General features: G+C 41.6%; 1 protein-coding gene across 7 annotated transcripts in view; it reads right to left on the bottom strand.

The window, feature by feature from the left end:
• FMNL2 (formin like 2) overlaps positions 1–24,603 on the bottom strand; it is a 187,877-nt gene that overhangs the window by 50,767 nt on the left and 112,507 nt on the right. For all 7 annotated transcript variants that reach the window (XM_082197881.1, XM_082197877.1, XM_082197879.1 and 4 more), the window contains exons 3-6: positions 10,459–10,539; positions 8,269–8,345; positions 5,488–5,571; positions 3,324–3,476 (exon numbers count right to left, since the gene is read on the bottom strand). In XM_082197881.1, coding sequence (XP_082054007.1) covers positions 3,324–3,476; positions 5,488–5,571; positions 8,269–8,345; positions 10,459–10,539 — 395 coding nt within the window. The remainder of the gene's footprint in view (positions 1–3,323; positions 3,477–5,487; positions 5,572–8,268; positions 8,346–10,458; positions 10,540–24,603) is intronic.

Raw genomic sequence — 24,603 nt, 5'->3', positions numbered from 1 at the left:
GTGCAGTCCTATGCATGTTAAACATTTGTCTCGTATGAAGACGGTACACTAGAGTCAACTGCACAGAGACCTTTTTTTTTTGGGTAGGCCATAATAAAGATCACATGAGACAGTGGGTTGCTTTGACAAACACATTAGCTTTGAAAAGAGGCTCTCTAACAACTACACATACCTGAGGAAGGAATATCTGGGAAGGTGCGATTTACAATTCCTTTTGGGACTTCAGCCAGATTAGAATGCTGGAGATGGCCTGAACTAGGCTAGCAAACCAGAAACAAATCTTTGGGAACGTTTAAAAAAATAAAACAAAATGTTCCCCTTGATGGCAGTGACATGGGCCTCAGAAGAGGCCAAAGCGAAAGCCTTAAAATTCCATACTAAGAAAACTAATATATGATGGAATACTAGCCAATAAAAGCTGAAAGACAACAGTGTACATTTTGTGGTGTATTTATAACTAACCACAAGCTACGGGGAATTCCTACTTTAAATTCCTGTCTTATTTTTTAAAATCAACCACCACCACCACTGCTGCCAACACACACACACACACACAAATACAGAAGTAAGTATCAGCATATTAGATATAATGAGATAACCCACATCTCAGACACTGAAAGTTCCTCTAGCTGGAACCATTCATGAATGACATGTGGTCCACCTTCATTATAACACATGGCAAGCAGTGCAAGGGAGTCTGCTGCCATGTACCAGTCAGCTTTTTAAATTCTATTTTCTGGGCATAGCTTTTACACCCACAACTTACGAGATTTTCCGGCTTGAAGCCTCACCAGCAGAGTGTAAACTGAAGCCACTCCAGAGGCAGTTGTGTGAAAAGCAGCTCTGGCGGCGTTTGTACGGAAGTTGATCAGGCAGACAAACCATTCTGATGGCATTTTGAGGCATGGATGAGCATGGAGGAGAAAAGGAGAACAAGGCAAGTGAGGAAGAAGAAGAAGAAGAAGAAAATGATGCCGTAGGAAAAGGAAAGGAAAGGAAAGCACAGGAGAAGCCATTGACATAGAGCGAAGAGAAGGTGTATACAATGTGGGTGGCGCATATGAAAAAGGAGATGGAGAGGAGGAGAGAAAGAAAATGTAAGCAATGTGTAATGAACACCTGTATTTCTGCTAAAACCAGCTCCCAGTGGGGGTTCAAGGAAGAACAAGACCAAAATTCATCTCCTACTGATTTATGAAGTTTTAAAGCCCTGCTTTCTTAAATGGATCAACAGTGTACAAACTCTGCAAGAACCACTGCTGCACAGCTGTTCCCGGGTATCACCCTATAAGCAATTGCCTTGCCCCTTGAAAGCAATCAAATTATTTGGCCCACTGGAGATGTTTTTGATATTACCTTCTCTCTTCCGCTTTTTCCAGATCAAAAACTAGCCCTAACAATTTGATCTTCCTTCTCTGCACTCTTCATTCCAGTTGCATGGATCTCTTTTGCAAATTATCAGTCCTCTGATTCTCTCCAAGCTTCTGAAGCCTGAATCAATGGCATGGGCTAAATCTGTTCTAAGTCTGCTGATGCAGCCTGACTGTTTAATGTCGAAGTTCCAAGAAAAGGAGTGAAAGAGGCTGCATAAAATTCTAAATTCTAAACCCTTAGTGATTTGAAAGCTTCTTTACTTTTGATGTCAGCCAGCAATATTCAAAAAGGAGCAGTGAACTTAAAGCAATTTGATATTTACTATCAATAGCCACCTTAAGACGGATACTTGCATTGAATAAAAAACAGGCTGCATTTGAGGCAAATCGTTAGGGAAATTAGCTTGTGCATGAGCAGTTCCTGCTGATCAGGCATTCACTACTTCCAAGAAAAGCAACTATGCAATAGTGGCATAGTTTTTCCATACTGATATTTCTACATGGTATTAGAGGAAATAGTAAGTGCTAAGGGAAATAGTACTAGAGGGAATATCCCACCACAGATAGATACTAAGCAAGAGATACTACATGATAACCACAGAAGAATAAGCAGCAATGAAGAAGCTGTTTCAGAGGAGCTGAACTAGGGACCTTGAGCAGATCTCGGCCTACTTGGTGGTGGCCCTCAGCAATGCCTCGCCTTGACCTTGCGTTGCGCTGACACCAGCAGCAGCAGCTCCCCAAAAGCAAAGAGCATAGGCATAGGGAGAGTTGTTTAAGAGAGCGCTAAAAGAGAGAGAGCTTCTAGGGCACAAGTTGGATGGGAGGGAAGGGAAAAGGAAGATGAAATGGATGGTGGGCTGACAGACTGATTCCTCAAGTGTGAGGGAAGGAAGAGAACGAAGGGAAAGGAGACGAGAAGTGCCTGAGGCTGTTTCTCTGCAGTCTAGTCCCTCTGCTCTGCACTCATGTCCAAACAGTCCTCCTTTCTTTCCACCCACTATCCTGTTGAGCCAGAGAGCTTCTCTTCTCCCTTCTGAGCGGAAAAGGCCATAGGGAGTGTTGTAGGAAATGAGAAAGAACAAAGAGGTTTCATTTAAATAAATAACAAATTGGAAGGGCCATCTACCATTAAACAGAGTAACATGGCCACTTCATGAAACAGATTCAGAGTGTCATGAAAGGGTAGCAAACTGGTAGTTATTCAATTTATTACTGTTCTTATTTTTACTACCAAGGACAGAGAGAGGTGCTTCCAAGATTTTCTGCCTCAGGAGTCAAAATAAATTGACTGGTTTTAAATACTGTTGGGAGGATCCACCTAATGGGCTTCCACTCCTCCCCCTCCTCCATATAGTAAATATCACAAGTAATGGTTTTGGCATGTTATAGTTCAAAGATTTTGCCAGCCTTGGTCATTCTGAGTATTTATTTATTCTTTAGTTCTGAGTACTTATTTATTTTTTGGTATATCCATGCCAGAGGGTAGTAAGAGCTCTCCAAAAGGCTGTTTGCTTTAGAAATGTAACCAGACGACTCTTCAAAGTCGAAGGACCCTACAGGTGTCTACTCTGAAGGAAGCCTCATTGAGTTCAGCAGGAACGTGTTAAGCAGGTATGGGGCAATAGCCTTATCGCTCCGTTAATTTCACAACACCAAGAAAAAAGCACTCCTAGGGGCATGCTAATTATTAGCCAAGCAATCACCTGCAAAATAAAAAAACACCACACGCAAACTACAAACTCGGCTCACAACAATATAAATAATTAGCTTCCTCAGATAATTTTTAATTTAATTAAGCACAGCCAGTGAAGTTTGGCTAAGTAGTCGTCAAAATATGTAAACTGTATAATGAGGGTTGGTGTCAATCTCAAAATATGTAACATTCAACTGAATTCTCTCCTGCATGAAGCCGCCATCTTGTTTCCTGGAGCCACCTTGCTTTCTTACCGTAGGGTAGAATGTCTGCTAGAGCGGGTAATGCTATTGCCAACGGGAGAGGGGAGGTTACTTCCTCGATGGAGGTCTTCAATGGATCGACTCCAAGGCTTAGATTTATCCATTGAGTTTTCCATGTTGTTTTCCAAGCTTTCAAAGTCAAACCTAAACGGAAATGAACATTTCAATGCAGGTTTGCAAAACACAAAGACAGAAAAGAGAAAGTAAGCAAGAAGAGAGAGACGTAGATAACTTTTTCCTTCCTGCTGCTGAACATCTGCAGATTTACTCTGTCCCAGCTGATTACAGTCAACAATACAGTGACAGAGCGCACTGTAACATATTTCCCCTTGAGCTAAAAACAGAGTGCTAGTTACACGTACGTTTCACAGTAAATTTGGATCTTGAGAAACAGGGAGAGGGCTATCGTGCAGATAGAACTGAGAAAGAATCTTACAATCTTATCCATGTTTTCTAACTTCAAAACTGCTTGATTCGTTGGAGGAAAACAAGTCTCCAGGGCTCTCTTCATTTTTATTTTTATTTTTTTAAAAAAAATCAATTAGCTTTGCTTTCTAATTTAGTTTCAAATCTATCCCTGTATAATGGCCAAGACCAAACTCCAAACATATGCAATGCATTTAATGTAATCATTTCTGCTCTTCCTTTGTTTTATTTCCCCCCAGCCCTTACTCAATGCACTGCTCTTTGAAAGTGGAGCCATCTCTTCCCTTCTTATATGCTCTGAGGTTATTCTCTATGCATGCCATGTTAGGGAAGAGTAAACGACAAGTAAAACGCCTTGCTCTTGGTTCAGTATGGGAGGTGAAAGTCTTTAAAGCAAGCACTTCTTTTCCTGCAACGTGCCTTTCCCCCCCAAATCAGTAATGTCCTGCCATTAACTTTGTTCCAGTTCAAACAAAACAACTGTCTCTCCCAAGCACCTTTGTCTGTATATGTCCTAAAAACCAAATCACATTTCTCTTCATCTTAAGAACCTGAGGTCCTGAACCAGGAGAACTGCAAGTAAAGCAGAAACTTGTTTGCCCATTGCTAGATTCATGATCCTTTGAAGTAGAAATGGGAAATCTGTAAGCCCTCCAGATGCTGTTGGGCTGCAGCTCCCATCAGCCCCAGTCTGCTGAGCCAACGGTCAGGGATGCTGGGAGTTGTAGTCCAGCAGCATCCAGAATGCCCCAGGCTCCCCATCGCTGCTTCAGAACATTCAGGGCTGGACAGCACAGAGGCGAAACAGGACACTGAAGCACAGTTCAGGCCAATCTTCCTCTCCCCTGCTTCCCCGATAGATCAGCACTGCAAGGGGATTTCTCATGGGGAGCTAACAGCATGTAGCTCCATAAGACAACTCGCGCTTCCCAGTTTCTGCCCAGTACTAGCAATCACACCACTGCCATCATCTTATTGTAGGCATTTTCATGGCTAATTCAAATACTTTGAGAGTGGCAAGAAGAAGCTTGACTGCAAAGTGGTTCTACTTTCTGCAGTTCTGCCACAGCATACCAAGTGGAACTCATTGGTCTCAGCCGTGGTAAGACTGCGAACCTACTGCATTTTAAGATATGAAATCTCACTTAGGGAAATTAGAGGTATAAAAGCTTTGGAAAGGGCCTATTGCTCAGCAGAGTAGATGTGTTGCATGTAGAAAATTCTTGGTTCAAAGGACTGGCATCTCTTGTTAAAAAGATTTCAGGTAGCAGGTGATGGGGAAAACCCTGGACAACTAATGCAAGACTTGACAATACTGGGCAAAAGTGCTTCCTGTGTCCCTAAGAGGTCTATAATTCACTTGTGCTTTTGCTTTAACTGCTTCCATGGAACATTTGAAAGGGTATGTTCTGAAGGTATGGAACTATCTACTTAGGGCAAGGATGCAGAAGGTCGAACTCATCTCAGCGTAGAGGAACAAACAAGTGTGGTATCCAGTGTTTCCTATATGCTGCTGATACAACATACTAAGCCAAGCAGTGCATTGTGTAACCCCACAAAGAAGAGATTTCTGGCAGCAATCTTTGGAAGACCATCAATTGCTAGAACAGTAAACTATTGCACTAAAGGGTGTTCATGCTTTAGTGCGCGGTGATGCACTAGCAAGGCCAAAACAACAAATCACTCTACACTGTAATGTTTTGTTTTGCATAAGCCGGGTCTTACTTACGTGACTGCATACTGTGCAAAAGACAAATACTCTACCAAAACATCCAAGCCTTTGTTTTCTTCATTCAAAAACTCCCTGACCCACCTGTTAGGGAAAATCATTAGAGATCAGCATATTTGTGCTTGTGCAAGCAAGTCTGCACACACACACACACACACACACACACAAAAGAACCCAGTAATTACAGGAGAAAAGAAACACATTTTGCAAAAGCTAGTAATTTCTCTCTCAGAAACTTTTCAGCATGGAATGTGTAATGGTGTCACCAAACCACAAGGCCACTGCACATGCTCAGAGCCAAGGTAAAATTGCCCCTCTCAGTCAAGATTTTGAGGTTACCATTAGAGGTCAGCACAATTACCAGGTATTTCACTTATTTTAATTTAATCATCTGGGCAGGAAAGCAAGCATCATTTGGGCTTTCTGCCATCTCTATGTAAATGTAATTCCAAGGATATTTTATCGTTTTGAAAAACCTGGAAATGCACTAACAGAGAAAGTTTGTCAACAGTAACATGGCGGCAAAACTCAAGCAAATACCATGTTAACTGGACTATACCCCCAAATCTCAAGAAACAAATGAGTTTTTGAACTTCCAATGGTCTTTCTGCAGGGATAATTGGACCCGAGCCATAGCAACCACACCAGTGATTCCTAGTTTGTATGTACTGATTTATTTTAATTCAATATTCTTTTTATCATGCTGTACACTGCCCTAGTATATACTACCTGAACAGCAGTATAGAATCTTTCAAAATGGAATTTCATTTGACATAGATTAGGCAGAGGCCTTCTTATTGGGGACCCTTCCTCAGACTGGGAATTATGGGAAATTGGCCAAGCAGGGGGGGGGAGAGAGAGAGAAGAAAGAAAAGGCTGGGGAGAATACGGATGGCCCAAAGTCTGTGTTTATTTCACAGCAAGTGATTTAGGCTGTAATCACATACAGCCTAAGTGGGGATGCCCATTTATACTTTTTAAGTAGATAGGTATAGGATTGAGCTATCAGTCACAGTTTTAAGAAGCAATGCTCTCGATGGATGGGACCAGGAGTGTGTGGTACAGCTGACATTTCACCACATATGGAAGGAAGCCATTTTCTGTCTCAAAGGATTCATGTGTACAGGTACGGATAGCTGCACACAACCAATTAGCTCAAGCTAATAGTCACATTGACACACACAAAAGAATTTCACAGCAGCCACTGACTTCAAAGTCCTAATGAACTTAGCAGAAATAGTCTCTCACTTCAGTCACAGCTAACATCTGGCAAGACATTAGGGTAAGTCATAAATTTCGCTTGGCATTTTTAAAAAGTTAACTCTCGGGCAAGTTTCCATAAAAGAAAAGAGTAAAAGATGATATACTGACAACTTCTACTGCATATTTGGTTTGGGAAATATTACTAAAGTTTGACGTTCAGCTGATGACAAAACTGCTACAATTGCTTACAGACTTCATTGGCATGTCATCTCAAAGATATTGCCTAAACATTTGCTGCTCTGCCAACTATGTATTAGCAATGTTGGCCTAGCTTTGGTATTTCATGGTCAATTTCACTTCAAACGGGCTTTGCAAAAGGTGGGGGAGGGAGGGGGAGAGAGAAAGAAAGAGAGCCAGAACTTTTAACAAAAATAGTTTGTGAAAGATCGGGTGGGGGGCGTGTTCCAACACACTTAAAATGCAGCTCTCTTTTGAAGCAACACTGCAGTTGTTGAATTTTGTGTCTCTAAATTCTCATTGCCTGAGCAGCACAACGCTTATGCAAAACCAGGCCACATCACAAAGTCACAATGCCTTGAAGGAAAGAAAAATATGCCAGAGTAGTGGTTTTCAAATTGTGTTCTAGGGAACCCTGAGGGTTCTGAAAAGCTTCTCAGGGTTCCCAAAGAAAAGATCTGTAATAGTGGTTGAGGTATATTGTTATTGTTGTTTTTCTCTGCCTTTAAAAATGTTTTGTAGATTATTATTCTTTATTTCTTTTTACTTTAACTCTTTGTAATTAATATTATTCATAAAATAATTTAATTTTTTTAAATGAAATGAAACCAAGGCACCCAGAAGAAAACATTTTTACCCACCGTGGGTGATGATGATTTATTAAATCTCTATACTACCTTCAATCAAAGTATCACAGGGCAGTTTACAATATAAAAACATAAAAAATACATACCATAGTAACAAACAAAAACAATGGCTTCCTCAATAATTTAAAAGGCCACAGAAAGTTTAATTAGCCAAAGGCCTTTGAGAAGAGGGATGCTTTCACCTGGCGTCTAAAGATATGTAGAGAAGGTGCCAGGTGAGTCTCTCTGGGAAGAGCATTGCACAAGAGGAGAGCCAGTGTAGGAAAGGCCTGCTCTTATGTTGTTCCTGTTTGGACCTCTCACAGAGGAGGCATACGAAGAAGGGCCTCAGATCATGATTGCAGGGTCTAGGTCTGACATATTCATGAGATTATTCAGTTGATGCGTGACAGTGAGGCCCTGCAGGCTTGGCCAGTACTTTATATGTACTGTGCATGCTCTGGAATATGTCCCAGAATGCTCTGCAACACAAGGGAGTCAATGGCAGATATTTAGGAGTACCTCAGCAGGTAAGCCAATGAGGAAAGAGTTCCTATAGCAAAGCTTGAAAACCCACAGTCATAATACTATTTGAACCATGGTTCCATTTGAGCCATGAAGATACACAGCTGGGCCAAGGAAGCTTTAGACAGGTTGCGATAAATGTCTTTTGCCCAAACGTCAACAAAGGTAAAATAAAATAAATCATTCTTACCCAATGTGATTGGTTCTTAAAGAAATTTCTAGTTCTCGTAATACTTGTGTAGATTCTTGAACTCTTCTCCTAAATTTCTATAATTTGCAAGGAGAGAAAACAGTGTCTGAGTGTGATATTTAGATTAAGGTAGATGGTATATAAAACCTTCACACTCCCATGACAGGGAGAATACATAAGTCATTAAGATGCATATTAAGCTTAAATTCTGAAGAATTACACTATCTATCAGACAACCAATTGTTGTTGGTTTTTTTGTGTGTACACACATACACACACACACACACCATACAATTTCCAATACAAATCAACTTATAGTATATGAAATACATTCAGAAATCAAAATATATCTTTTACACAACACTTTCTCCAAAGCTATCCAATATTTCATCCTGACTATTTAACCTTCTCTCTCATACTATACTATATGGGTAATAGTTACAGTTAGCTGCACATTTTACTGCATGATCTGTACACACATGGCAAATGTGTTTTATTGTGCTCTCTCCCTCCAATCCACCTAGAGCAGGACAAGCTTAAGTGACAGAATAGTGCCCAGAAGCCGTGATGAGCTGGATGAGGACCAAGAAACTGAGACAGAATCCTGATAAGGCTGAGTTGCTGTGGGCAGTTATTTCCCAAATCCAGAAATTAAGAGAGACAGCCTGTTCTAGAAGGCTCCCCTTGAAGGAGCAGGTGCATAAACTGGAGGTTCTCCTTGAATCTCTGCTCACACTAGAGGCCCAGGTCCACAACCAGCTGCTTCCTCAGCCATGGCCTCAGTAATCCACACTTCAATAACTTCACAACTGGATAACTGCTCTATGTGAGTAACCCTTGAAAATGTTCTGAAAGCTCCAGCTAGTGCAGAATTAAACTTCCAGGTTGCTATCTGGGTAACAACAAGGTACGATTCATGGAACACCAATCCCTAAAGCACAACACTACCTGCCTGTGTGCTACTGGGTCTAAACTAGATTTTAACTTGCAGCCTACAGGTGCTGTGTTCTGCAACCCATGAACCTTGTGCCAAACCACTTTCATTTCAACTTATGCCAGAAGTCTACTGGGTTTGTAATTCCCATCAATTCTTTGCCCACTGACCTGCAAAGACATCCTTCAATGCCCAACCAGCCATGCAACTATAAAATGAAATATAAACTTTTCACTTTAAAAAAATATGCAAGGAAGACACACTCTTCTGAACCCTGATGGGACCTGCCTTTTGATATAAAAGAATGCCCCATTTATTCCATCATGTCAGCAGAATCAGGTGGTGAAGTTTTGACTAGACATTTCCTGGGTACAGGTCTTGCTTGCTTGCATTTATATAGCTCTTAATGACCTAAGTCTCGAAGCAGCGTACATAAAAATTACAAAGGTTATCTTTGGGGAAAAGGAGAAAAAGCTGTGGGAGAGAAGAATGCATGTTTGAATGCCTCTGTTAAATTAAGACATTAACAAGTCTAGAAGAAGGCTGAAGTGAGCCCTTCTCCCAAAAATGTCCCCCAGCATGCAAGCTTTCCATATTTTCAAATGTGCAGGGCTGAGGGTAAGTGCATAGAAGAGGTAAAGGGACCCCTGACCATTAGGTCCAGTCGTGACCAACTCTAGGGTTGTGGCGCTCATGTCGCTTTATTGGCCGAGGGAGCCGGCGTACAGCTTCCGGGTCATGTGCCAGCATGACTAAGCCACTTCTGAAGAACTAGAGCAGGGCACGGAAATGCCGTTTACCTTCCTGCCGGAGCGGTACCTATTTATCTACTTGCACTTTGACATGCTTTTGAACTGGTAGGTTGGCAGGAGCAATGGGAGCTTACCCCGTCACGGAGATTTGAACCACCGAGCTTCTAATCGGCAAGTCCTAGGCTCTGTGGTTTAACCCATAGTGCCACCCGCATCCCATAGAAGAGTTAGGCAGCATTTTTAAAAAACGTTAACACCTTCACCCCTCTCATCTCCAACATAATTATTTTTTGCACTCCAGACATTGCTGAACTACAATTCCCATCATCACTGACAACTGGCCGTGCTTGGTCTTGGTTTCGGAGGAGCTGCAGTTCAGCAACATCCAAAAAGCCAAAAGTTCCCCACACCTGGTCAACTGCTTCATTTGGCTGATTTTATATACTACTCCTAAATGAAAATGGGGGGGGGGGATTCAAACATTTACAAAATAAAATCTCTTACCTTCCTAGTTACAGCTGGATCGAGATAGCCTTTTAATTTCTGGATATATGTGTGTGGAGGATTCTTGACTTGAAATCTTTCCTGTAGGGGAGAAGAATAATGATTAGCCATCCGAACAGTTACTAGATATGCATTATAGCTAGATACCATAACTGAATGTGCCACTCTTCGCTTGCTGTTTTCATTTAATTAATATTTTATCTTCAGTTTCTTTAGGTGCCAGAAACTGGAATAAAGGTCCCAGAGTCTAAACGCTCTGAAAAAATTAAACACGTCATAATTAAAAATGAGCCACAGTTATGCAAGTTAACAGCTCTGTCACCTCCTCCTGTTTCAATTAATACCATAGGATGATTATGTGTGCCGTGAAAAAGCATTGCACGAGAAAGAGAGGTTTCCTCTATCAACTTCAACATACAAGCTCTGAGTACATTTTCCGTCTCCTTCCTTCCTTCCTTCCTTCCTTCCTTCCTTCCTTCCTTCTTTTTCAACATCTCTTTTTGCTTTACAACTTGCTGCTGGCTTTGCAGGGTAAACTAAACTATGAGAATATTATGTATAGGACAGTAAGAGAAAAGGAAATGGGAAACGCTACTAATAAACAAAAATTGTTAAATCTGTTTAATTAATCACTGTAGCCAATCTGCAAATACAATGAAAATCATTGACAGAAAGCAAATATTATCCATGATCATGTCCTGTACAAGCCAGCAATGGGCAGATTACTCTATTTCTGGTCCATTTCAGTTCTGCATGTTCATGAGTCTGCAGTGTTTGAAACTCCCATTGTTCTAGGCGCGTTTTGCGACAAGGAATTTCATTAGCGCAAGCAGTTTCTGAGCTCTGGGCGAAGTTCTGTGCCTAAGATTTCAGATTAAAACTGCAGAGTGGAAGGAAAGGAGGACCTTTTTCTGCCTCCCCACTTCCAGCCACTCTCTGAAGCCTGAAGAAGAGACCCTCTTAAGAATATTAGGGGGGTGGGCAGGGGAATGACTAGATCATGTGAAAAATGAATATAAGATTTTAGCTACAGTTCATTTATTTTCAGCTTTGTATTCTTGTTATTTAAAAAGTGCACCTAGACATTCCGTTGTTGCACCCATAACCTAGATTTAAGGTGCCATTTAGGTCCTTGCTTTCATATCTCAGTTTCTAACACTGAATCTGTTCCATCCCATTTTCACATTAAACTGTATAAAATTCCTATTTAATATTACCTAATTAAAGCTATGGTTTTCCCAGTAGTGATGTATGGAAGTGAGAGCTGGACCATAAAGAAGGCTGATCGCCGAAGAATTGATGCTTTTGAATTATGGTGCTGGAGGAGACTCTTGAGAGTCACATGGACTGCAAGAAGATCAAACCTATCCATTCTTAAGGAAATCAGCCCTGAGTGCTCACTGGAAGGACAGATCCTGAAGCTGAGACTCCAATACTTTGGCCACCTCATGAGAAGAGAAGACTCCCTGGAAAAGACCCTGATGTTGGGAAAGACAAGGAAAAGGGGACGACAGAGGACGAGATATCCAGCTTCATTGACTTCAGAGCAGCCTTCGACTCTATGTCCAAGCTTAAAGCAATAAACATGAGCTATATCCTACAATAAGATTTGCGTTTTTGTTTCCTGTAGCATGGCTAAGAGCTTCAAAAATTCTCCTTTTTGTTCATATGCTAATCTCATAACTGCATAGTGTGACTATGATTCCAGCACTATGTGCTGCTTTGGTACAGTATTTTTTTTTTAAGTGTTTGCTTATCTTCTGTAAATATGGATTAAATTCATAAAGCTGAATTATAATACCACACACCATTTTATGTCAACAACAAATCCTTCACATTAATATGATTATCATATTCATATCTACCGATTATCAACACCCAGTGAATGCTAAATACTGATAACCATATCCGGAAGACTGAAACAGAGAGATCCATTGTTTCTTTAAAGCAGTGGTTCACAAATTACACAGTGTTTAATATCGACTTATGACTCAGCCTGTTGGCATACTTTATAACTTACATCCCTTTCCCTTTGTCACATCATTCCACCGTTATGCCTATAAGAATAGTTCCATGCATCCTAATAATTTGCTAGCACATGAGAAGTGGGGACCAAGATAATTAAAAAGAAATAAGTCACGTGTGGAAATCTAAAGCTTGTGAAGTACGATGTGAAAGGCAAATCTAGTAAATGCTTAGAAATCGTGACTTATGCAAGTCTGCAGCATAAGGTGGCTGCAGGTCAGCACTAACTGGCTAACACCTTGCGCCATTTTAATTCCTCAGAATAGTTCTGTGGCTATTTTCATCCCCCCACCCCATGCGTGCATGCATATGTCTGTGTTTTTAAGCAAGCAGAAAAATAAATGCTTAACCCTTTTTGAATATCCAACCTAGATAATCAAGAGTAGCATGTGAGTAAACAAACAAAGCCAACTCTAGAAGAAGATTCCGCTTTTTTTTCTTCACACATAAAGCAACATACTATGGAAAGGCACGTTACTCAGGTGTTATGCAGCATAAGTAGGGTCTGCAGGCCATGAACACTAGCCCTGCCCCCAGTATTCCCATATGTGCCAACCACGCCTATTTCACCAGAAACCTTCCCATATTGAGGGAAAGGTCTGAATGGGGCTTTAAAGTATATGGCTGATACACATTTAGAAGTTTCGTTGTGCTAAGGAACCCTGATAATGCAGTGCTCCTGCTCTCCCGGAGACTTCTAAGCAAGCTCAGCCAAACACACCTAGACGACCCCTTCACTGCACGTCTTCATTCAGCAGCTAGTAAGTTATGGAAGTCTCTACCACAATGAGGTTATGAATAACTACTAATCTCAAGGGCTACAGTATATTACTTCTAGTATCAGATGCACTATGTCTCTGAATACCAGTTGTTGGGGATCACAAAGAGTGCTATTGTGCTCATGTCCTCTTTGTGGGCATCCCACAGGTATTTGGTTGACCACTGCAGGAACAAGATGCTGGACTAGATGAGCATTTGGTCTAATCTTGCAGGGCTTTTGTTATGTTGTGTATGTAGGGGTTGTGTACATTGGGGCCAGGGCTGGATGCACAGACCTTGAGGATGTCAACCATGTCGCCTTTCCCTATTCAGGCATAATGTCCGAACAGAACCTTAGAGTATGCCTTTAGGTTGCAGACCTACATAATTTAATACAGAAGGCACTGCCATGGTTGATGCTAACTAGGAACTGAATCCAGAGTTTCAGCAGGGTTTGATATTTAAAGCCTCATTAAAAGCAAACCATAGTACCTTTTATGGTTAGTTCTAATGTCAACAACTTATAACCATGGTCAAAGCTGGAAAATGCATTTGTACATGAGAGGAAGAGAAGCGATACACAATTTATTTCAAGAACTAAGAGTATTAAATGTTCGCTATATTGCCATTTTCACTATTCTTGTTTACTTTTTTCCCCTTTGTTTCAAGCATTCGGTCTCTCACTCTTCAGCCCAAAAGAATCCAAAAAGAAGAAAACCAAACAGTAGCCAAACAATTTAGTAGCACAGCATACAACAGACCAGGAAAAAAAACCCTAAAATATTACATGTAATATTATTATGCATTATTACATCATCATCAACCTTAAATACCAGGTAGGTATCTTGACCACCAACATCCCAAATTGCTAATATGTAAACATGTAATATGTTTGCTAGACGTAAACAAAATGCTCATCTTTTTGGATAAACCACACAATGGGCTTCTTTTCCAGAGCAACAGTCCAAGCCTTCCATGGGTAATCTATTACGTAGGCGTAGATAGATATAGATATATATCTATCTACCCAAAAACCAAGACACAGAAGAAAACAATGGCATGGCCCTCCTTCCTTATATCAAGGGCACTACAGACAAAATTAGCAAAATCCTCCATAAACACAATATCAAAACAGCCTTCTGCACCAACCAAAAAATAGCCAATATCCTCAGAAACCCAAAAGACAAAATCCAGCTGGAAAACCAAGGGGTCTATGAAATACCCTGCAAAGTCTGCCCAGCCACGTACATTGGACAAACAAACAGACGAATAAATGCACGTATCGCAGAACACAAGAATGCCGTCAAAAAAGAAGAAAAAACTTCCTCTCTTTTCCAACACATGAAAGAAACAGGACACGAAATTAATTTTGCAGATTCCAAATTGCTCTTTAACATGGAACATCACCACAAGAGAATAATCATGGAAGCCATCGAGATAGAGAAACACCCTCACAACATGAACAAGCGTGACGACACGTCCCGCCTGCCAGACATCTGGAAATTAGCCCTCCCCACAAAAACCGACACCAGAACCAGAGGCACACAGAACGCCGTCACCAATCAACCACACCAGACCCAAACCCAGACCCTCTCCACAGACATATTACAGACTCCATCCAGTAGCCAAACTATAGTGGCACCTCCGGATGCTGCACCCCCCTGCAATCCCTACACAGATCTGGCTGGCACAAGGCACAAAACCACAGCTCGCCCCTATACACGAAGCCAAGCCAGAGCACAACTAAATGCAGCACAGCCATCTTCTCAGAAAAACTCTTCACAAGCTCAAGAGGTCAAGACACGAAAGCTTTAGCAACTAATCTACACTTAATGACCCACCCAGTGGTATTCAGAATATCACTCATGAAATCACTCAAGATATCCCTCAAGTAATTAAGGAACAAAAGAAGAAAAGGCACACTAATCTAGGAACTTCCTCTACACTTAATGACCCACCTAATCTAGGAACTAATCTAGGAACTAATCTAGGAACTCCACTTAATCTAGGAACTAATCTACACTTAATGACCCACCCAGTGGTATTCAGAATATCACTCATGAAATCACTCAAGATATCCCTCAAGTAATTAAGGAACAAAAGAAGAAAAGGCACACTAATCTAGGAACTTCCTCTCTGCCCAGAACGTTGGAGGCTATACACCACACCCCTCAACAGTATTTATAGGAACTCAAACACCAGATTCTGCTCTGTTCCAGTAACAAGAAGCCGAAAGCACCAGCCTGAAGATGACGAGTGAGACCTCGTCGAAACGTCGCCCAGACACCCCGACTCTTACACGGGAAGACACCCGAAGACACCAAAACCTGCATTCCTGTACCCGTGAAAATCTACGAAAGCAAATATATATATATATACACACACACACACACACACACACACACATACATACACACACACACACACACACACACACACACACACACATGACCATAGCAGTGGTCAGAGGCAGAATTGCTTCTGAGTGCCAGTTGCTAGAGACTACTGGAAGGGGGTGTGATCCCGCTTGCATGCTTCCCACAGGCATCTGGCTGGTCACTGAGAGAATGGGATGCTGGTCTAGATGAGTCATTGGCCTGATCCATCACATTCTTCTTAGGTTCCTAAAAAGTGTTGCCATTGCCCCTGAAATTGTTGCTGCCCATAGGCATAACTGCCAAGGTCACTCACACCTGATGAAATGGCACAGTGGTTCAAATGAGTTAGAATTGTTGTTTCCATGAATCATCTGCAATGTGAAAATCATCTTCAAAGAAGCTAACAGAAGAAATTGAAAGTTTCACATTATTGCTCCCTGGTGCATAAAGCTTCTTTGACCAACCATGTGGGAAACTGCTCACTGAATCATAAACCCGCCATGCATAATCCATAAAATGTAATAGTTAGTTAGAAACTCATATAACGAAAGCATGACTTTCCTGCCAACTTCCCTAGAGCAGACAAGATAACTATTCTAAAATAGTGGCTGTTGAGAGCACATTATTCTGATGGGAATACTGTTTGCTCGAGCTTGTTTACAACTGTCTGCAAAGCCATTCCCTCCACTCTCATTTCCTCTCTGCAGAACTCTTTCAACTCCTTTTGTTTCATTTCAGTTTGCAAATGAAGAGATCTGGAAGTCTGAGCTTTTGCTGGAGTTTTCCGATCACTGTGAAGGCTAAATACACTCCAGGGAGATCTGCACTGAATACAGACTAGTAACGCTCCCAGAAAAACATGAAGTCTTTTGTCTGAACCAAGCCTAGCCCAATTTGAAAATCATTTAACTAGTAGTAAAAGAACAATTAAAGGTCACATCACTGGGGAAAGTGGGAGGAAATGTAAAACTTGAGTAAGGTGACTTGGCAGATGGCAGATGACTTGAGTTACATTACTGGAGACAGTCTCAGGGTGCTCCGAACTGATTTCCCATTCTTACTGTTACAAAGTGGAACTAGAATGTATGACAAAAGACCTACCTTTTGCAATAACAAATACTTTGTTCTCAGCTTTCAAGAGAAAGGGAGAAATGATTTAATAAACACACTTGTCAGGGCAAGGTGACCTCAGAGATCAGCACCAATAAAAACTCAGGATTGTCTGTGCTTGGGCCTATGTAGAAAAGGCCAAGTGTCAATCAACACACACCAGTCTCAGCATCTTATCCTGGCAGGATATAAAGGTAAAGGTACCCCTGACAATTAGTCCAGTCGCGAATGACTCTAGGGTTGCGGCGCTCATCTTGCTTTGCAGGCTGAGGGAGCCGGCGCCCGTCTGCTTTCGCAGACAATATTTCTGGGTCATGTGGCCAGCATGACTAAGCCGCTCCTGCCGAAGTCAGAGCAGTGCACAGAAACGCTGTTTACCTTCCCACCGGAGCGGTACCTATTCATCTACTTGCACTGCGTGCTTTCGAACTGTTAGGTTGGCAGGAGCTGGGACTGAACAACAGGAGCTCACCCCATCGCGGGGTCTCGAACTGCCGACCTTTCGATCGGCAAGCCCAAGCGGCACAGTGGTTTAACCCACAGTGCCACCCGTGTCCTACCTGGCAGGATATGGCATGACCTAAAAACAAAAAACCAGGGGGACACAAATCACATGCAAATATTCATTGTAACCATAAGTAATCTCATAATGTTCGAAACAGAGTGACAAGTGCTTCCTTATTAAATAAGCTACATTTGTATTCCTTCCTCCATGAAATGAAACTCAGGCCAATGTACACAGAGCACTCAATGACTTTTTTGGGCACAGCAAATCTCTGACAGCTGCTGAATGTCCCAAGATTTGAAATCAGTTGCCTTAATCCAAATCTAAGAATAATCTCTATCCAATTACACTGAACCTCTAACTTCAATACACTGACGCACTCCGCAAATAAAACAGAGCCAACAATTGTTTCTCTAAAAAAATGAGTTTCCATGCCTAAATGCACAAAGGTTCTATAGTGAAGAGAAGAGAATTCTAAATCTATATCTTCTGGGGCCGATGGGAAGAACTCTAGTGCTTACCCATTTCACCCAAAAATATCACTTTCACATTTGAAAAAAGTAAATGTGTATTCAAGGTGACAGGGTTGGTGGGGGGTGGTGAAATACAGATACTGAACTTGGGAAGTTCAACCACGCTACAGAAGAAACAATTCTCCATCTTCTCCACCAAGAAATCATATTTATAGCACATCATTTATTTTTCAAAAATTGGCTGACAGGTTTGCTTTACCTGAAGCAACAACTGTACACGGGCAATTTGAATTCCTACTAATTCAACAGAAGCAAGCATGTTCACCGAAAGTAAGCAAATGAGATTGTAAACTCCTTGGTATCTGCCTTTTTGTACTTCACTTCTTAGTACAGTGCTGATGTCAATGGATTATGGTTGCTATTACATTATATGGACAACTGTAAATGGTTCCACCTTTGAAAGCTAAACCGTTGTGGCACCATGTCTATGGAATACCACTGCAAAACATGCTTGCCTGGCAACCATTTTCTTTTAGGGTTCTTTTCTTTGCTCAGGCTTTCTTCTCTTAATTGTTGTATGTTTTATTCTTATATTTGGGACTTGGTGTAACCAACATGCAAGTGAAACCTGACCCCCACCTGCTCTCATTTCCACCTATAGAGGTGCTCCTCAGCAGCAGAAAGGTAGGGCAGAGAAGAGGGGCTCAACTTACCTTGAACAGTGTTACACTCCCCTTGAAGGTACCTGCATTCATCCCTGAACCCGGAAGCCTGCATTTCCACAGTACTTTTGCACAATAGGGGTTAGAGTGTCAACAGTGCCCATTCCCTGAGAGGTCAGGCATGGCCCTGGCAACACATACTTTGGTTACATCTTATGCAGGGCTGCCTTTGAATGAAGAGAATTTAGAAATTTCAACACTACTGACTAGGGTTAAATATAGGACTCATGAGGCTTCCATGTTACACGAGCTTCACAGGCCACTGGACCATTCTCTCATATAAGTTTGCCTGGGTCTTAAGCTCTTCGGAAAAGGACATCCTCTTTGTCTAGTTAATATCCAACTAGTCAATGTATGTCATCACTTGGTAGAAACTAGAGAGAAGGCATTCTCAGCAGCTACAGGGCAACCATAATTTTTTCTCCATACAATGCTCCTGGGAATTATATCATGCTATCCTACAGCATCATTCTATGCACCGATCTTAAGAGATTTTTAAAGCAACCAAGCAGCTACATGCTGATCATGGCATGCATGTTTTTAAAGCAAGGATGGGTAGTGGTTAAGAGCGGTAGTCTCGTAATCTGGGGAACCGGGTTCGCATCTCCGCTCCTCCACATGCAGCTGCTGGGTGACCTTGGGCCAGTCACACTTCTCTGAAGTCTCTCAGCCCCACTCACCTCACAGAGTGTTTGTTGTGGGGGAGGAAGGGAAAGGAGAATGTTAGCCGCTTTGAGACTCCTTAAAGGGAGTGAAAGGCGGGATATCAAATCCAAATCCAAACCTGTGGCTCCCCAAGATGTACTTAAGACTCCAGTTCTCATCAGCACCAGCCAGCATGGATGGTCAATAACATCTGGAGAGCACTGTAGGCTCCCCATCTCTGGATTAAAAAATTGAAGAGACAAAGGAGAAAGATGGAAAGACCACCTCCTCACCTTGTAAGTGCCCCTACACACCCTAAAGCATGGGTAGGATCCAGCCCAATCGCCTTCTAAACCCGGTCTGCGGACGGTCTGGGAATCAGCATGTTTTTATATGAGTGGAATGTGTGCTTTTATTTAAAATGCATCTCTGGGTTATTTGTGGGGCATAGGAATTCATTCATCTCCCCCCCCAAAAAAAAAAAACATAGTCCGGCCACCCACAAGGTCTGGGGGACAGTGGACCAGCCCTCTGCTGAAAAGGTTTCCTGACCCCTGCCCTAAAGTGCTGTGATTCTTGTGGGCATTCCACAAAAGTTGCAGAAATCCTCCCTAGAACTTCACCCAGCCAAGAAGGGGTCATGCACAGCCCTCATCTGTATTCTGACAGGCCTTTGGCCTGATAAGTTTGTTTGTTTATGACCACTATTAAGTGTTGGAATCTGTTGGCTTGATGGAAAAGCAAGATATAAATTTAGAAAAGAAAGAAGTTATTGGTTTAATTTGTTTTCAGCCACCTTAGGGATTGTGTGTTCAAAAGCCAGGTTATAAATATTTAACACAAACAAAAAAATGCCTTATCAGCTAAATCAATAGGCCAAAGCTTGGGAGCTACAAGCTGGGAAATAGCAGAGAGTTTAAACTTGGCTTCAGAGTACATGAGATGAAGTCCAGCTACAAAATGGTTTACAAGCAGACTTCAAAGTGATAATAGCAAACAATAAAATTAGTCCATACTAAAAATTGGAATAGTGAAACCAGTTGTGAACAAAAGATCGTCCCCTCCTTAGTTTGAAGAATCTGTATCTTCTTGGGAGTTCCTCAATAGATACACAATGTTGCCGTGTTTAGTCTAATTGTCAAGAAATCCTGTATTCTTTTGGCAGCAGTGGAATGCTTTCTATTAATGATCAGAAAATGTTATGGTATGAGCCTGTCCAAACTGCAATTTGCAACCAGTAATAAGAGGGTGAAAGTGCATTTGTTAAAGGAAATCTCAGGGAGTATATCCTTACAATTTATCTTCAAAACACTCCATACATCCTTTTCATTTCCCAAAGCAAATTAACTTTTTTTTTTTAAAAAGCAGTGCTTGCTCATCTGCACAACATAAGAACAGAAAGCATTTCCTAAAATGTGCTTTAGCCTTACCCATTGGCTAAGGGCTTTCTAGGGAGTGACCTGCCTCTAGCCTAAAACCACACTGATGTGGAACACCTGCCATTGTCTAGGGCCTTGGAACACACAGTCCTGTTGTGGTAGATAAATATTACACAGGCATCATTCCCACTCTGCATGGAGGCAACCGGCCAAAACCATAGTTTTAGTGCTAACAGAAGTGAACTTGAGTTCACGGACTCTCTTCTTCTCCAATGCAGCCATGAGGAAGGGATTGGAAGTTTATGCTTCCGTCTGCAGTTAATTGTGGTTACAAACAATGGTCAGTGTTAACTATGCTCTAGGGCCATCGGGTGGGAGGTCCACATGGGAATGTGGGGAACACATTCCAGTGGCATCATGACAGATGTGGGCGGGGCAAAAATGGGCAGGGCATTGGGTGTGACATCCACCTATGTAGCACAGTCCTACCATTCCTGCTACACAAAACTCAAAGGTATACACAGTAGTGGCCAGAAAGGCAACTACAGAAAGGGTTGGTCTCCTGCCTTGCCAACACCACATGGCGCTTCCGGTTACTGAGAAGGGGAAGGTGTAATTCTGCAGGATGCTCAACAGTATACTGGAGCAGCAGACGGGTCAATTCACTGCTTCACCTACACCATGCTGAACTCCCCACTCTTCAGTAAACAGCAGTGATGCACAACATTTGGAAGCTAGAAGAGTAATGCAACCCCATTCGCTCCACCCTACTAGCCGATACTTGGGTGGGAGAGGGGGGAAAGAGAGAAAGAGAGATGATAGATGATAGAGATAGATAGATGATGATGATGATAGATAGATAGATAGATAGATAGATAGATAGATGATAGATAGATAGATAGATAGATGATAGATAGATAGATAGATGATAGATAGATAGATGATAGATAGATAGATATAGATGATAGATAGATGATAGATAGTTGAGAGAGAGAGAGAGAGGATGGATGGATGGATGGATGGATGGATGGATGGATGGATGGATAAAGATGATGATAGATAGATGAGAGATAGATAGATAGATAGATAGATAGATAGATAGATAGATAGAGACACACACACCACATCTAGGCAAGCAAGAGGCATTACTGCCACTCAAAGACACATTCCATCCATGCAAAACGAAGAGGCATTGATGTGATGGAGGAGGGCTGGTTTAAGGACAGTTCCAGGGGCCAGATACAGATGTTTGTGGGGCTGCATATGGCTCTACCCAATCCTAGTTTAGAGAAGAAAGCAAACCTCAAACTTTGGCTCGTTTCCCATAGTTAACGTGAACCACAGCAGGGCTTAAAGAACTTGTGGTGATGAAGCTTTCTTAGGGAAGTTGGAACCCACTTACAAAGCAAGATCTGCACAGGTCAAACTACTGTGTCAAAAGTCTCCCCACGTTCAGAAGTGAGACAGGCAATGACCCATGAGAGGGGCTTCTTGACTGTGGTGACTTGACTCTTGAATGCTCTCCTCAGTAAGGCTCACCTAGCGCAGAGTCTGATGTCTTCACAGCACAAGGAAAGGGCCTCCTTAAATTTTGCATGGCCTTTTAGATACTGAGTTCTACACTGTTTTAATCTGGCTTTTTCCTTCTCTGCTGCTACTATTTTTAGCAGTTATTATGAACCGATAAAGGAACTGATGGCATCTAATGTATTTTTTATATAGAAATAAATACGACGATATTTTACAAAGAGAGAAATAGATAAACAGAAGCACAAAGGCAGCAAAAATTATGGAAGCAATTTTTATACAGCCCAATGCTTACATCTACTCTCTGGAAAGAATGGCTGAATAATTTTAACTGGAGAGTGGAAGGCTTCTTTTGTAGAGGAAGAAAAAGAGAGAGAGCAGAGATTTTGTGGATGTGGTCTGTCATATGCAGAATGGCAGTCTGATTTAAAATAAAAACTAAAAAAAAAAAATCCTCTGACAGGAATTCGCTTGCTGTTTGAGTCTGTTGTACCAAACAAGGCTAGCACCGCATGCTTCTGGGACTGCTGAAGGGGGAATCCCGATACAGTTGCATACAAATGTGCTGCTCAGCAAGAAGTGATGGAACTTAAGATGCTCTGAAGCAGAAGCAGAAACATATCCCCAGTGCAACACAAGACACAACCTGGCTTGCAAGGGATTATATTCATAATGTTAATAATATAAAAAGTTCGCTCCCACAATATCTGAAATCACAAATTTGCTGACATTTGCTTATATATTTATTTAAATTTAGCCTTGCTGCAAAGATTCCAAGAGTATTTCTCAAAAATTACAAAATAAAACAGCCAAATAAAAATAATTTCATCAGGTGGTAAGTACCCTGATCAATTTTCAAAAACGGCTGTGTAATTACAGCCCATTTAAAATAAAATATAAAATAAAATAAAATTCAGTCTAGAAAATTTCCAGAGGAGGGAACAAGGAGCAGACAAAAGCATTCCCTCATCCCCTTGTGTGCCTGGCTTGACAGAAGACTTCACTGTTAGTTCAAACACAGTTTCTTGTGTTGTCTAAACTGGGAAACTCTGGTTTAAGCACTGTTTACAAAGCAGGATTTCATAACTACAGTCTGCTTTGCAATCCTAGTTTTTAGGTTGTATTTAATCTACAGGTGTGGGTGAGTTATAATTTCATAATTACAGTGGTACCTTGGGTTACAGACGCTTCAGGTTACAGACTCCGCTAACCCAGAAATAGTACCTCGGGTTAAGAACTTTGCTTCGGAATGAGAACAAAAATTGTGTTCCGGTGGCCTGGCGGCAGCAGGAGACCCCATTAGCTAAAGTGGTGCTTCAGGTTAAGAACAGTTTCAGGTTAAGAACGGACCTCCAGAATGAATTAAGTACTTAACGCGAGGTAACACTGTATATGAAAGTGTGGCTGGGGAAACCCAGCCAGATGGGAAGGGTACAAATAATAAATTGTTGTTGTTGTTGTTATGTAACAAGAGACTGCTGGATCAGGCCAATGGCCCATTTAGTCCAGAATCCTGTTCTCAAACTGGCCAAGCAGTTTGTAGGAAGATCTTTTAAGCAGGACCTGAGCACCACACCACACCTGTGATTACCAGCAACAGATATTCAGGTGCATATTGCCTCTGACAGTGGAGGTGGAACATGGCCATTGTGTTTAGCAGCCACTGATAGCCTTATTCCCTATGAATCTGCCTACTCCTTTTTTAAAAGCTATCCACCATTGGTGACCACCACTGCCTCCTGTGGAAGCGAGCTCCGTAGTTTAACTGTGTGATACTTTCTTTTATCTGCCCCGAATCTTCCAACATCCAGTGGATGTCCACAAATTCTAGTTGTTACGGGAAACGGAGAAAAACTTTCCTCTACCCACTTTTTCCATTCCATGCGTAATTATATAAACGTCTACCTCGTCCCCTCTTACTCGCTTTTTCTCTACTCTGGAGAGTCCCAAGTGCTGAAACCTTTTCCTCATGGGGAATTGCACCTTCCCCTTTTAATCATTTTGGTTGGCCTTTTCCAAATTTCATATCAAAATTCATATTCTACTATAAGTGAAGAAAAGTAGTAGCTCAAAGGGAGGTTTCAAATGTCTGCAGAACAGAATTATAAACATTAAGGCTTTTTTTGTCCCCCGTCCCCCCCAAAGAATGTGAATCGGGCAAATGAAATTTCATATTCCACTCTCTTGGTGCTCTGAGATTCATTGTCATGTTTTATGCCAATAACTATGGCCTTAGTTTCTAAAAATAACCCACCTTTTAATGCAATGAGGACACACACACACACACACACATTCCCTTGTCTCTAACAAATCTTTTCTAAAGAAGATGGAAAAGCCACTCATAAACCGAGTCATAAATGAGAACATGGAACAGCTGATTCCAGGATATCCTACCCATTGCTGCAGAAAGGTTAACAACTCCAGAAGAGGACAAGAAGTGGAATATTTTGTTTTATTTTTCTTTAGTCTAATTGGCTAAAGGCCAATTTAGGCATAATGAACTAAAGAACAAAAAGTTTGGGGCTTTAGCCTTAAACAAAAGGGAACATTTGCCTAGACATGTCCACAAAGCCCTTAGGGTGTAGGTCTAAAAATTGTAATGGGGGAGTGAGGTAAATTTAT

Source organism: Podarcis vaucheri (genome assembly GCF_965113315.1).
Source record: "Podarcis vaucheri genome assembly, chromosome: 1".
Taxonomy (NCBI): Eukaryota; Metazoa; Chordata; class Lepidosauria; order Squamata; family Lacertidae; genus Podarcis; species Podarcis vaucheri.
The sequence above is the reverse complement of the archived record's forward strand: the minus strand, read 5'-3'. Positions and strand labels throughout refer to the sequence as shown.